Raw genomic sequence first — 15,946 nt, forward strand, 5'->3', positions numbered from 1 at the left:
GTCATTGGGGACATTTAAGAGACTGCTGGACATGCATATGGTCACAGAAATCTGAGGGTGCATACATGAGGATCAATGGTCAGCACAACATTGTGGGCTGAAGGACCTGCTCTGTGCTGTACTGTTCTATGTTCTAATCATGCTGTATACACCCAATCATTCTTCTAAACTCCTGAGAACATTTAAACTTGCCTCAAAAAGTGTTAAAAAGCATTAATGCATTTAATTCAGAAGCTGTGGAGTGAATGACTTTAATATGACACTTTCATTCAGGTGTATCACAGTTAAAAGACATTATTGAAGTCATTCTCAGGAAGTGAATGAGCACAAACGAAGAGGGAACATGGGGGACATCATGACCAGGGGCAACCAGCTTAACCCTTGTATGAATTACAGACAGAAGAGCCTCATGAATTCAACACAAAGACCTCCAGAAAGATGTGATGGGGTCGGACTTGTCTTTGTGACTCAGTATGGCTCTTTACAAAACAAATACAGCTGACTGACTGAGCAATACAGGGAAGGTCAAAATTCTCCAGGTTAGAATGGGTACACAGACACCAGAGCGGTCAGGTTCTTTGACTGAATGTAGAGTTAATGTCTGGAAAGGCTTCCTCTTCAAAGAAGGTTGGAAACGAAGATACATCAATCTGCTAAGAATTTACCCTGGGACTGTAAGTGATTTATTTTTGAAATATCGGTTTCATTATTTCTCAAGGTAGATTTACAGATTATTTTTTTAAAAATACAAAGTAGAATTGTAAAGTTCCAACTATCTTTCGGTGCCTGAGATAATGGGAACTGCAGATGTTGAACTCCAGGAACAGCAACTCATATGCCGCTTGGGAACCCTGCAGCCCAATGGTATCAATGTGGACTTCATCAGCTTCATAATCTCCCCTTCCCCCATTGCATCCCAAAACCAGCCCAGTTCGTCCCCTCCCCCCACTGCATCAGACAACTAGCCCAACTCATCCCCTCCCCCCGCTGCATCCCAAAACCAGCCCAGACTGTCTCTGCTTCCCTGCTGTGTTCATCCAGCCTCACATTTTGTTGTCTTGGAATTCTCCAGCATCTGCAGTTCCCATTATCTCTGTCTCTGCTTCCCTAACCTGTTCTTCCTCTCACCCATCCCTTCCTCCCACCTCAAGCCGCACCTCCATTTCCTACCTACTAACGTCATCCCGCCTCCTTGACCTGTTCGTCTTCCCTGGACTGACCTATCCCCTCCCTACCTCCCCACCTATACTCTCCTCTCCACCTATCTTCTCCTCTATCCATCTTCGGTCCGCCTCTCCCTCTCTCCCTATTTATTCCAGAACCCTCTCCCCATCCCCCTCTCTGATGAAGGGTCTAGGCCTGAAATGTCAGCTTTTGTGCTCCTGGGATGCTGCTGGGCCTGCTGTGTTCATCCAGCTTCACACTTTGTTATCTTTAGGTGCCTACGTGGCCAACATTCCATGTCAAGTGGACAAGGATTAGTTACCTCCATGTAAGTCAATTACTGTATATGATAGAACGACTATCTTTAGCCTTCATTTGATCATATTATAACTGAGTATCGCTGAAAAGAAGATCCATTTTGTTTGCCATCAGGACAATTTACAAGAATACCAAGAAAGCAGAAAAATTTGGTACTCTGTGGAAAGGATGTGCTGATGCTTGGCAAGGGGACTCTGATTGGTACAAGGGTTGCCATTGAGAATGCAGCACTTAAAAACAGTGCAAGACAAAAGACTTTGACAAAATGTGCCTTTTCCCAGCAATACCCAACATCTGTACAACCAAACAGCCACTGATATTATAATTACTGCGATCCAGGGTTCATTGCTATAATGAACTTTTTTCAGCACTTATTAAAATTCATCAAAGACACAAAAAGCGAACAAGAATTCTCAAGTTAGGTTTCCGTGTGCTGTTGTTGGCTAACTTCAAAGAGTTGTTGTTACTACAATAAACCTGTTGATATAATCTGAGTTGATTTTGCTGGTCAGAAAATTTGCTAAGCAGTTACCTGCAGCTAAACAAGCTGAGTTCCCTTCCTTACTATGCACTGATTAAACATGGTTCCATTAGCAATTCAGAAAGACAATTAAACCAGCTCTTCACATTTCTGATGTTTCCTGGTTACTCTTCACATGTGAAGTGGCTATATGTCACCATTTAACTAATCAGGCTTTTGATTGTGTCAGGGGTGAGCTCCAACATGTGAATTCACCACAAAGCCAAAATAACCTTGCTTAAAGTTCTTGTAAATAATGGGAGGATGCTCCTTTGAAAATAAACAAAGCAACAAACAGGGATATAACTTCTCTGTTGTCAAGAGTTTAGATAAGCAGTAAAATCAGTCCTTATCAAGATGTTTAAGATATCTTCCAGCCCACAATATGACTGTTCATCAGAGTGATAGCTGGCAAACCGCTTGCATACAGCAGATCATCTTGAGCTGGAGATAAATTTTGTCATAGTTCCACATTTAAGCTGGATCAAAATTATAATTTCAACAGAAAATAACCTCACTGCAAAATGTGGTTTCATGCTGTATACACCCAATCCTGGTTTGCAACGAGTAAAGATTGTGAATAAAAACTCACCGTGCTCCTTTATCTGAAAGGGTTTATGACCTTGGTAGGCAGAATATAATGTAGAAGATCCCTGCATCTCAAAGTCTCCAACCCTTGAATTAAATAGATGTGATTTAATTGTCAGTAATTCAAAAATAAATTATTCAAACACTTTTAGCAATGCAATATTCCTACATACAAGTTTACAATTCTTTGATCAAGAAAGTAATGGTGATGTCACTGGATTAGTGATCTGGAGAGCCAGAATAATGTTTTGGGAACATGGTTCGAACCCCACCATGGCAGATGGTGAAATCTGAATTCAATGAAATTTTGATATAAAAGCTAGATTAATAGTGATTAGTAGTCCCGTCAGCTCCTGACCTTATTACAGCCTTGGGTTTGAACATTGATAAAAGAGCTGAATTCAGAGTTGAGGAGAGAGTGTCAGCCCTTGACATCAAGGCTACATCCAACCAAGTGTGGCATCAAGGAACCCTAACAAGACTGGAATCGAGGGGCATCGGAGCAAACTCTCCACTGGTTGGAGTCATAGCTTGTGGTTGTTGGATGAGAGTCATTTCAGCTCCAGGACATCTCTGCAGGAGTTCCTCAGGGTAGTTTCCTTGGCCCAACCATCTCCAGCTACTTCGTCAATGACCTCCCCACACTGTCCTCCCATAAGGTCAGAAGCGAGGATGTTCGCTAATTAATACTCAATGTTCAGCACCATTCAATACTCCTCAGATACTGAAGCAGTCCATGTTCAAATACAACCAGACCTGGACAATATTCAGACTTGAGCTGACAAGTGGCAAACATTTGTGCCACACGAATTCCAGGAAATCTAACCATTTCCCCTTAACATTCAATGGTGTTTTCATCACTGAAACCCCCACTATCAACATCCTGGGGGCTACCATTGACCAGAAGCTGAATTGGGCTCACTACATAAACATAGTGGCTACAAGAGCAGGCTAGGAGCTGTGAGTAATTCCCCTCCTGACTCCCCAAAGCCTGTCCACCATCTACCAGGCACAAGTCAGGAGTGTGATGGAATACTCCCCACTTGCCCGGACGCGTGCAGCTCCAACAACACTCAAGGAGCTTGACATCATCCAGGACAAAGCAGCCGCTTGATTGGCACCACATCTGCAAACATTCTCCACCACCGATGCTCAGTAGCAGGAGTATGTATTATCTACTAGATGCCACGCAGAAATTCATCTCAAACAGCATCTCCCAAACCCATAATCACTTCCATCTAGAAGGACAAGGGCAGCAGATATATGGGAAAACCATCCCCCTGCAGGTCTCCCTCCAAGTCACACATCATCCTGACTTAGAAATATATCATCGTTCCTTCACTGTCGCTGGGTCAAAATCCCGGAATTCCCTCTCTAATAGCATTGTGAGTCAACCTACAGCAGGAGGACTGCAGCAATTCAAGAAGACAGCTCATCACCACCTTCTCAAGGGCAACTAGGAATGAGCAAGAAATGGCAGCCCCACTAGCAATGCCCTCTTCCCACATGAATAAGAAAATCCCCCTGCACCTTTTGCTTAAAATGATTCTTGTATCATCAGTTAATGAGAACAGCCGTTTTTCTATTTTATTTGGACTAGTCATAATCTCTTACATGTCAGTGAAATTGCCCCTCAATCCCTCTTGATCTAAGGGACACAGCCCTGAGCTCTCCAATCTAACCTTGTCACTAAATTCACTGAGGGGTGACCTTATAGAAGTTTATAAAATCATGAAGAGTGTGGATAGGGTGAATAGTCAAGGTTTTTTTTCCCAGGGTAGGGAAGTGAAAAATTAAAGGGCATAGGTTTATAGTAAAGGGGGAAAGATTTCATAAGGACTTGAAGGGGCAACATTTCCATGCAGACGGTGGTGCGTGTAGGGAACGAGCTGCCATTTAAAAGGCATGGGAACATTAGTAGGAAGGATTTCGAGGGGTATGGACCAAATGCTGGAAAACGGGCCGAGATCAGTTTAGGATATCTGATTGTTGTGGATGAGTTGTATTGAAGAGCTATTTCCATGCTGTATACGTCTATGACACTATGGCTATTGTACCCATTCTGATAAATCTATCTCCACCCACCTTCTTACCATTCCTAACATGGTACTCCAGACTGGGTCTAACCAGGGTTTTATAAAGATGCAGCATAACTCCACTGCTCCTGCACGCAACGCGTCTCTTTCTGAACCCACAATCACATAAACGTTGCCAATTATTCCTTCAATGTAACTTACTGCGTTCGAAGAGTTATATACATGCAATGTCCCTGCGAAACCTATGAAACTGTCGCTCAGTCCAATTTGCTTCTGTCTATCCCTCTGCCCCATGTTACCCTGTATTAAATTCTGTTTGCAATTTGCCTGCATGTTTTGCGAGCCCAGCTATATGTCCTGTTCTAGTCAATTAGGTATCATCCTTGTTGCCTGACACAGCTCCAAGTTTGGCATCTTCGGTGCATTTTGAAAACCAAGCCATTTCTTTGTACCAAGAAAAGGCAGAGCCCCTGGTGAACAGTACTCGCTATCCTCCCTCAGTCTGAGAAATAGCTGACCTGCTGCTTTTAATTCTTGTGTCCAAGCGACAAAGACAATCTGTGGGCCTCCATCTAAAACAAAACCAGCTTTTTGTGTACTTTGTTGAAAATCTTTTTCATAGCCGGGTTAACGTGTCTGATTAACAGCGACATAGGAAAGCTAAACTCTAAATTATAATTCCTTAATGAAACATATGCTGGCTTTTGTCGAGATTCCCAAGTCACACTCCTTTGCCTCATTGCCCCTATAATGCTATCGCTTGGAAGTTCTTATCAAATTCAGAGAAAATGAGAAAATAGGACGAGGAATAGACCATTCAAGCCTGCTCCACCATTCTGTATGATTGGGGCTGATCACTTAGCTCAGTCCCCTGTTCTTGTTTTCTCCTCATACCCTTCAATCCCTTTCTTTGAGCATAGGAGTTGGGACTTTATGTTGAGGTTGTACAGGATGTTGATGAAGCCTCTTCTGGTGTACTGTGACGGTTCCGATTGCCCAGTTCTAGGAAGGATATTATTACGCAGGAGAGGGTTCCAAAGAGATTCATCAGGACGCTGTCAGGAAAAGAGGGCTTGAGCTATAAAGAAAGGTTGAATAGGCTGGGACCTTTCCCACTGGAGCGAAAAGGCTGAAAGATGATCTTATAGAGGTCCATGAAATCATGAGTGGCATAGATTAGGTGAACAGCTGATGTCTTTACCCGAGGGTGGGGAAGTTAAAAACCAGAGGGCATATATTGTTGAGGTGAGAGGAGAGAGTTTTACAAAAGACAGGCGGGCAACTTTTTTACACAGCGAGTGGTTCATGTGTGGAATATACTTCCAGAGGAAGAGGTGGATGTGGGTACAGTTATAATGTTTAAAAGACATTTGGATAAGTACATGAATAGGAAATGTTTGGAGAGATATGGGCCAAGTGCAGGCAGGTGAGACTAGTTTAGTTTGGGATTATGGTCGGCACAGAATGGTTGGACTGAAGGACCTGTTTCTATGCTGTATAACTCCATGACTCTATAACGACATCTTACTCCTTCTTGAAAATACTCATTGTTTTGGCCTCAACTACTTCCTGTGTCAGAGAATTTCACGGGATCAACACTGTGTGGGTGAAGTGGTTCTCCTCATTTCCGCACTAAGACAAACTCTGTATCCTTAGACTTGTGACCCCTAGTCATAGATTTGTAGAACCTTCCATTACATAGAACATAGAACATTATAGCACAGTACAGGCCCTTCGGCCCTCAATGTTGTGCCGACCTGTCATACCAATCTGAAGCCCATCTAACCTACACTATTCCATGTACGCCCATCTGCTTGTCCAACGATGACTTAAATGTACTTAAAGTTGGTGAATCTACTACCGTTGCAGGCAAAGCGTTCCATTCCCTTACTACTCTCTGGGTAAAGAAACTACCTCTGACATCTGTCCTATATCTTTCACCCCTCAATTTAAAGCTATAAAAGGAGTCCCTTTGGCCCATTATGTCTGTACCACCAAGGATCTATAAGTCAATGCTAGTGCCACTTTCCCACTCTAGGCCGATAACCTTGAAGGCTATGCTATTCCAATTGCTCATCCAAGGACTTTTTAAAGATTGTGAGGTTTCCTGCCTTGACTGCTCTCCCAGGCAGAGCATTCCCCACCCCCACTACCCTCTAGGTGAACTGTTTTTTTCTCAAATACCCCCTCACCTTTCTCCTTAAAATTTTGCCCCTTGTCAGTGACCCCTTCATTATAGGGAAGAGCTGCTCTCTATCCACCCTGTCCATGTTCCTCATAATCACATATAGCTCTATCAAGTCCTCCTTCAACCTCTTCTGCTCCAATAAAAACAACCTGATCTTATCCAGCCTCTCTCCATCACTAGAAAACTCCATCCCTGGCAACATCCTGGGGAATCTCCTCTATACCCCCTGCAATGCAATCACACCCTTCCTATAGGCATGGATGGCATGGCGGCTCAGTGGTTAGCATTGCTAGATTCGGGTCACTGTCTGTGTGGAGTTTGCACATTCTGCCAGTGTCTGCGCGGGTTTCCTCCGGGTGCTCCGGTTTCCTCCCACAGTCCACACATCTGCAGGTTAGAGCGGATCAGCCATGCTAAATTGCTCGTAGTGTCCAGGGATGTGTGGGCTAGGTGGGTTAGCCATGGGAATAGGATGCGACTGGTTGGGATGTTCTTTGGATGGTCAGTGTGGACTCAATGGGCCAAATGGCCTGTATCCATACTGTAGGCATAGGCAATTCCATAGTACGGTGACCAGAATCACACACAGATCTCCATAGCACTGTAGCCTAACCAAAGTCCTATCCAGCTCCATGCTCGTACAATCTATGCCTGAACTAATAAGGGCAAATGTCCCATTTAGAAACCAAAAGAACTGTGGTTGCTGTAAATCAGGAATAAAAATAGAAGTTGCTGGAAAAGCTCAGCAGATGTGGCAGCATCTGTGAAGGGAACATCAGAGTTAACGTTTCGGGTCCTGTGGCAGATGATGCCAGACTTGTGAGCCTTCCCAACAACTTCTGCAAATGTCCCATATGCTTTCTTAACTACCCTACCGACCTGTTTCCTTACCACTGCTCATCAGGGACATGCTTCCTGTGTTTTCCCCTGTCTAGTCTCGTTAGAATTTTATAGGTTTCTACAAAATCTTCCCTCATTTTTCCAAACCCCAGTCAATACAGTCCTAAATGATACAGTCTCTCTCCATGCATCAGTCCTGTCATCCCAGGACTCATGTGTGTCACTCTGTAGGGAATGGTGTGTTGGAAGAGGCCAATTGTTGAGCTGTGTGAGAAAATATGGGATAACAAGTTGTAGAGCTGGATGAACACAGCAGGCCAAGCAGCATCAGAGGAACTGGAAAGCTGACGTTTCGGGCCTAGACCCTTCTTCGGAAAGGCCTTTCAGCTCCTCTGATGCTGCTTGGCCTGCTGTGCTCATCCAGCTCTACAACGTGTTATCGCAGATTCTCCAGATCTGCAGTTCCTACTATCTGTGAAGATGTGGAAGAGTGTTTGAGGTAAAAACCAGACACTCACAGTGACGACGGGAGCTGTACTTCTCCCCTGCAGACTGCAGTCGGGCCTTGCGTGCGACTCCTAGCCATTGCAACAATGGTGTTGGATTGCTGGAATGCGAGAAGACAAGTTCTTCATCAGTTATAACCAGGAACTTCACGCTGGTAACAAATACCTATTACTGTCGAAGGAGCCATCTCAATGTGTGTTCTCCAGGCGACAAAAGGCAGCAAGCAAGACCCGAAAAATATACATTCATGTAGCACTCCCCATGATCCCCCGTCATCTTAAAGTGAAGTCACTGTCACAATGTAAAATACACAGCAATTTGCACACAGCAATCCGCCACTAAAAGTGACGTGGAATCACTAGTAAACAGCCCAATCCCCTGGTCAGCCATGATGCTTTCCTACAGCCAGAGAAGGTTTTCCTGTGATCGAACACAGCTACCCATTTATAGCTAGGACCATGGGTAAAGCAGAACGGGTCCCACTGAATGGTCCTTTTTATAGCACTAACTGCTGGCTTCAGTTGAGTTTGTGAAGGTCTCAAGTCTGGCAATGAGACTGGATAGTGAATGAATGAATGAGTGAGTTAGTCAATGGCAGATTGGATTAGTGAGAGCTTCAGTGCGTGAGCGTGTTGGTGAGTGTGGTAGAGTGTTAGTGAGTAGATGACCGGCTGAGCGAGTGGAGACGTGGGTTAGGGAGTTGAGAGTGGGGTAGTGTGTCAGTGAGTAGATGGCTGGCTGGCCGAGTGGCAACGTGCGTGAGTGAGTAAGTGAGTGCGGTAGTGCGTAAGTGAGTAGATGACCGGCTGAGTGAGTGGGGACGTGAGTTAGTGAGTGCGGTAGTGCGTAAGTGAGTAGATGACCGGCTGAGTGAGTGGGGATGTGGGTTAGTGAGTTAGTGAGTGGGGTAGTGTGTCAGTGAGTAGATGACTGGCTGAGCAAGTGGAGACGTGGGTTAGTGAGTTAGTGAGTGGGGTAGAGTGGGTTAGTGAGCAGCTGACTGGCTGAGCGAGTGGGGACGTGGGTTAGTGAGTTAGTCAGTGGGGTAGAGTGGGGTAGTGAGTAGGGTACTGCATTAATGAGCAGGTCATGAGATAATGAATAGGTGACTGAATAAGAAAGTGGATAAGTGTATGGAGGTCATGAGTGAGTGACAGGGTGAGTGACTCAGTGAATGAGGGAGTGGGTTAGTGTGTGGGGGCATGTGATAGAGTGAGTTGGGGAGAGAGTCAGCAAGTGAATTGATGGGGGGTGCTAGTGGGTTAGTGAGTGACTAGGAAATTGGTTAAATTGTTGAGTGAGCGGGGTGGGAGGGGCACTATCAGCGTGGGGGGCTGAGTGGCCATGAGGGCTGGTGGGAGGGTTTGTGTATTGTCAGACGGTCGTATGTTGGATTGGCTGGGCCAGGGAGCTGGATGGGTAGTTTAAAGGTAGTTGGACCTCAGGAACTGGTTAGGAAGAAAGTTGAGTGGCCTTTATGGGGCAAAGGCAGGAGAATGGCACTAAGACTTTGTAGAAGCAGCACACTGCGATAGATCAAATGACCTTCTCCTGTGATTCTGTGAAAGGCACTCAGGTATGTACCATTAATGGACATGATGTTGCGAATCCTTGCGGTACGCTGTGATGGAACTGCGGCCTTGGGCCGAATGGCCTGCTTCTACACTGTAGGGATTCTACGATTGTGTTTGATCACCTCGAGGTATTGGGGATTGCTTTGTGAGGCCACGAATGGTGTGCAACAAAACAGTAAGGCATTTAAAAAATAGCCCGGGGTCACTTAGAAGGAAATCTTTCTCTGAGTGGCACTAGTACCCAGATCTTTCTAGTACACAATAGGCCGTGCGATGCGCTCCGACAGGCTGTGGACGAGGGGTCAGTGCTGAAATAAGACAATCACTTACCCGAATTTCTACATCAACATCGCAACGTGAGAGCTTCAACTCGTGATCGAGGGAAAAGGTTTGAAATCGTACTGAAATGCAGATTTAGTGAGAAAATACGTGAAACGTCATTCCAATGAACAAATTTCACTCAATGCTTTTGCTGGAATTGACGTATGTTTTGTCTAAAAGCATTAAAGAACACAACAGCGCTGGATTAAGAGAGGATAACTGATGTGTGACGGCGAGCTCATCACCTCATGGGCCAGTCGGCGCCTCCTGTGTGATACCATGGTAGTCGCACAGCTCACTCACATCACTCCAGAGAGGGAATGCATTTCGCGCTCAGTGTTAATGCCCTCACTGCTCCGGCAGCGTTGAGAAATGATCATGGGAAAAATTCCAGCACCTCAGCAGGTCAAGTGACCGATCGCACACCCCTTCAGTGGTCTCTTCCACGTCCAGAAGTTGCGCTAACCGCCACACCCCACCCCGACCTTGCTCCGAAGTCAAAGCTTCTCATTGTTTGCTGACCACTCAGAAGCCCTATTCCCCCCACCCACAGGGGCTACCCTTTCGTCACACCGACACACAACACAGTCCCTCCACCCAGTTGCTTCACATTAGCAGCACATTGTAAGCACTGGACTGTGACGGACAACGCTGTCGGGACACAGGTTCAAATCTCATCCTGACAGGCATTGATCGTTGGGAAACCCGTCTGGTTCACCAATGCCCTTGAGGGGAGGAAATCTGTCCTCTTTATCTGGTCTGGGTCTACATGTGAATCCAAGCCCAAGGCCAGACAGTCAATTCTGAACACAAAAATGTCCTCTGGATCGCTTTAGCAAACCACTCAGTTTAGGGGTGGCCAGGGACAGGTATCAAATGCCAGCCTTCATATCCCAAGAAGGATAAAGAAATGAAGCAACTTTTCTTGTGTCAGTTAGCAGACCCCCCTCCCCAAGTAGGCGAGGAGGGAACACCAGAGCTTTTGCCTTCTATCACAAGAAGAGCCAGAGAGATTTTGTTGAGATGAGGAACACGGGCCTGAGACAATCGTCAATGATACTTGGTTGACGCTCCTTCCCAAATCGTTCCAGCTGATCCCAGTCCTTACCCATTCACCTCCAGGGTTATCAGAGCTGCAGTATGGGGATGAGGTGGTTGCATTGAGACAGTGGTTGTTTACCTTGTAGCCAGAGCCAATGGGAAGTGAATGAGAAAATGCACCCACACTCACAAAAGCTCTGAACAAGGCTAACTGTGATTTGAGAGTGATTGGAATGTGGCACCCTTAGATAGATGTCCGTTTCTGAAACTAAGTTCCTATATTCAGGCTCTGTTGCAAGTTGCATGTTACCATTCTTGAGCTAACCTACTCGTGATATTTGGATGTAAAATAACAGGATTCTGTTTGCTTGACTATCTCTAGTGTGTTTAGTTACATTGTTATGAACCAGACCAGAACCCCTCAAAGTATATTATGGAGATAGCCTAGACCCTAACTTTTATATTTTTTTAAAAGGTGAGGGTAAGGCGCTGTGTTCGAGATATGATTCAATTGGTGTAAACTTTAATCAAAACACACTTCATTCCTGCAACACAGTTAAAATACAACAAGAAAAAATTGGCATAACTTTATCAAAATACTTACAAGATAACGTATTATTTAATCAATAATTATTAACTGTTCAAATACAGGCAGCATCCCATAAACACACCCTTGCCAAATGCAATTTAACAAAATAGTTAGTATTCTCACGAGCTGCCTCTCTCCATTCTCGTTCTCACAGGCTGTCCCTCCCTAATCTCATTCTCAAGGGCTGTCTCTCTACAGTCTCATTCTCATGGGCTGTCCCTTTCCAGTCTCATTCTCACAGGCTGTCCCTCTCCAGCCTCATTCTCACAGGCTGTCCCTCTCCAGCCTCATTCTCACGGGCTGCCCCTCTCCAGTCTCATTCTCATGGGCTGTCTCTCTCCAATCTTATTCTCACGGACTGTCTCTCTCCAGTCCAATTGAAAAGAAACACAGAGAGAAACAATCTGCCCCTTTTTCATTTTTAAGAGGAAGCCTGCCTTTCAGGTTCAGCAGACAGAAAAACCTACTCAGCAAGCGGGAAGCTAAACCAAAATCCTTTTGGGTCCATGTGAGCCTGAACTTACCCACTCGTGATTCTTTTGTCTTCTGTTTAAAACCTTGGTCAGCTCGGACGACTTGGAGCAAATGGTTTACTTCCACGCTGTATGATTGTACAACCAGCTGAGTGCGTGCTCGGAGAGCAAGGTAGCAGCCATGCAAGGAAGCAGCCTGATCCCTGTCGAGGACTGGATGCTCATTCCTGGGCGGTAGGTGTGCCCGAGGCAGCTGTACCCTGCTTGTGTGCCCTCTGGAGCACATCTGGGGATGCTGCTTAGGCCAGTGGTGACGTGGTGGTGATGGCTCCCGGAATGTGAGGGGGCCAAGGTGGAAGAGCAGGTGCTGGCTGATCACACCCTGCACAGAGCGAGTGTGGGCCTGATCTCAGGGTGATGACAGCACAGCGACGGCAGGCCTAGTCTCAGAGCGGTGACAGAGCAAGAGTGCGCCTGACCTCAAGGCAATGCAGAGCCAGTGAGGGCCGAGCCCCAGGGCAATGAGAGAGCGAGAGTGCGCCTGACCTCAGGGCGATGACAGAACGAGAGCGCGCCATATGCCAGAGCAATGATAGAGAAAGCGCAGGCCGTGTCCCAGGGCGATGACGGGGCGAGCATGGGCAGATGACAGAGCAAGTGTGGGCCTCGTCCCAGGAGATTACAGGGCGAGTGTGGGCCTAGCCCCAGAACAATGACAGCGCAAGTGAGGGCTGAGTCCCAGGGCAATGACGGAACGAGCGAGGGCCTAGTCCCAGAGCGATGATAAGGGGAGGACAGGCCTAGTCCCAACACGATGACAGAGGTGAGCAGACCATGTCCCAGGGCAATGACAGGAGTGAGCACAGGCCGTGTCCCAGGGCGATGATAGACAGAGTGCGGGCCTAGCCCGAGGGCGGTGTCAGAGCAAGCGAGGGCTGTGTCCCCGAGCGATGACAGAGTGAGCTTTGGCTGTGTCCCCGGGCAATGACAGAGCGAGCACAGGCTTTGTCCCAAGGCAATGACAGAGCGAGTGCGGGCCTAGTCCCAAGTTGATGTCAGAGCGAGCATGAGCCATGTCCCAGGGCAATGACAGACTGACCGCCGGCCGAATCCTGAAGTTGGAGCAGAGCAAGAGAGGGTCGGGTCCTGGAGGAGCAGCAGAGTGAGTCCTACACAGACGCCTACATGTAGAGGTAGCATTGCCTTGTGATCTGGAGCCATCTGGTACAGACGCATGGTGGAAATGGGCAACATCTTCTCGAACTGAGGTGCTTCATAATAATTTTTAATTATCATTCTGTACTTTTTAAATTCTATTCCCATGCTTGCCCTTTTTTTTACTCTGTACTAACACTTAAACTATCTGTACCTGGGCACCCTGTGCCTAAGATGGTGCTGAGAGACCACATTACAAACTTTTCACTGCACATGACAGTTAACTCGATAAACACGTCACAGTTTATGTAAAAGATGGACTGCGATGATGTTCACATTGAGATGGGCCATGCCAGTTTCCTCGTCTGATTCTGCCTCCCAAATCCCAATACCCTCAGGCCCCAATAGCATTCCAACGCAAACGTTTGAGGTTAATAAACTGAAACGAGGCTCTGACAAAGCGTTTGCCGCTCACTGCCATCCCTGAACCCATCCACTGCAGCTGCAGCAGCTCTTAGTTTAGAAAGGGCATGAAGGTCGGCAGCACAGCACGATCCCAAGACTGTTACCTGTGTCGTTGGGCCTGTAAGTGGGCTTGTCGGTTTCGATAAAAATGAAATACGGTTTCGGCCGAATATGGAGGTGAATCATTCTCCTCCTCGAAAGCAGTTTGGGGATTTCCACTGCCAGCGTCACATACCGGCTCCTGCGGGATAATTTACATTGCCTGGCGTTTTCTGGGAGGATCTGAGACAGAGGGTGAGGATGTAAGTTATACAGGCTCAAACATCTGGCACCGCATCGAAAGGCTCTCTGAGAGAGTAGTGAGATGGGCAGTTACCATGGCAGTGTGATGGTGCTTACTCTCCATATATGGCCCTTAGGGGTGAAGTGCATACTGCCCCAGTTTGTGTTCTTCAGATTTCATATACAAGCCTCAGGCCCTGGCTTCCAGATTACTTTGAAACAATGTTAACTGATGAGCGTATCTAAGATGGTAACGGTACAGAGCACTCACGCCAAGCTCCTAGCAGACCACTAGTGCATGACGACAGAGGTACCTCAGAGGATCATCTATATTCTCAGAAAACCTTCTCTTTTCTCGTCCTGCCCCATTGGACAAGAGGGTCCAATCAAAGAGTGCCTTTATAGCCGACACTGGATCTACATGTCAGGGATCCTCCAATGAGGAAAGGTTTCTGCTCACTGGCCCTTGTGTCTTGGCCAATGATGTTCTGACTCTTCCAGGAGTTAGGAGGAGATTGGGGTGTGCTGATGGTAGGGGGAGAAGGTTCTAGTCCTGATGGACTGTGTGTCATAGTTTTGGGGCAGACTCGTTGATTCCATGCTACCTAGGGTTCAGGAGTAAACACCGATGTTGGAATTTGAGAGGGGCTGTTCCTGCACTATCTCGGTGAAAACCCCAAAGTAAGCCCAGCGACATGGTCACTTCATCAGGATGGCAGCGATCACCACACAAAATGCCAATTAGGGCCCTTGGTTCCAATGAATTGGAGCAGTGCAAGTGACAGGGAACATTTGGGAGAAAGCGTGTTGTGTGGTGTTGGTCCAGCTAATGGTCTGGGATAGAGAATTGTCATCAGGCCTCCTTTCCACACTGTGTCTCAGGGTCTATTTGGTTAACAGTGAATCACTAGTGAGTCTCAACAAAAAGAGGCAAGATATAGTTTAGTGCCTGACGGCAAACTTCATTCTCTAGTTCAACACAATAACAGACCATCAGGAGCCATGGGTGATACATCTCTCTCCACTGGGACTTTAGGCCATATTCCTCATTTCTCCACCAAGTCTTCATGAGATGTGGAGCTTAATGCAGTCTCCAAGCATCTTTGTTTCCAATGCAACGCAGCACATGGAAAACATGATGGTCATAGATTGCCTCTGTACACACCTCCCGCCACCCACTCACCCCACCAAACACTGGCAGGAAAAGGCATAAGACCGCAGACAGACACAAGAGTTGGAATTTTTTGCAACTTTTCGCCCCTATTCTGTTGCTTGCTTGCGTCTTGATTCCGTTCTCCCACTTCCTTTGCCTCTGTCGCATCTCCGCTAGCTATGTTAGGTTCCACAACAGAACTTCACACAGATCCCCCTTTCACCTCAGCCGCGGACTCCCTCCCCTGCCCCACTGATTGTTGCTGATGAAGCGAAGAAGGTTACCTCACAGCTCAACTAGGCCGTGGTCAGATGAGCCGAAGGGCCGAGGAGCAGCAGCTAATTTAGAGAAACGTGGGGTGTTGCATTTTGCCCCGGGACCTGACCAAGTGTACCTTAGAATTCTGTGGGAAGCGAAGGCAGTGATTTGTATCATGATGAGGTGCTGGAAGGTTGGCGGTTGGCTATTGAGGTGCCACTATTTAAGAAAGTTGGTAAGGAAGAGCCAGGGATCTATAGGTCAGTGAGCTCAACAGTGATGGTGGGCAAGATGTTGTGGGGGATTCCTGGGAGACAAGGGTTACATGTATTTGGAAAGGCAAGGACTAATTAGGGATAGTCATCACGGCTTTGTGTGTGAGAAATCATGTCTCACTAACTTGAGGATTGATGCAGGCACAGCAGTGGATGTGATCTATATGGACTTCAGCAAGGCATTTCACAAGGTTCCCCA

The 15,946-nt window shown here is 46.7% G+C and overlaps 1 protein-coding gene across 3 annotated transcripts in view; it reads right to left on the reverse strand.

Moving 5' to 3' along the window:
- The window catches only part of LOC125457341 (complement C4-like), a 65,421-nt gene that overhangs the window by 36,389 nt on the left and 13,086 nt on the right, over positions 1-15,946 (reverse strand). For all 3 annotated transcript variants that reach the window (XM_048541481.2, XM_059650479.1, XM_048541479.2), the window contains exons 3-6: positions 13,884-14,061; positions 10,066-10,136; positions 8,173-8,261; positions 2,595-2,677 (exon numbers count right to left, since the gene is read on the reverse strand). In XM_048541481.2, the coding sequence (XP_048397438.1) occupies positions 2,595-2,677; positions 8,173-8,261; positions 10,066-10,136; positions 13,884-14,061 (421 nt within the window). The remainder of the gene's footprint in view (positions 1-2,594; positions 2,678-8,172; positions 8,262-10,065; positions 10,137-13,883; positions 14,062-15,946) is intronic.

The sequence above is a fragment of the Stegostoma tigrinum genome, chromosome 12 (genome assembly GCF_030684315.1).
Source record: "Stegostoma tigrinum isolate sSteTig4 chromosome 12, sSteTig4.hap1, whole genome shotgun sequence".
NCBI lineage: Eukaryota > Metazoa > Chordata > Chondrichthyes > Orectolobiformes > Stegostomatidae > Stegostoma > Stegostoma tigrinum.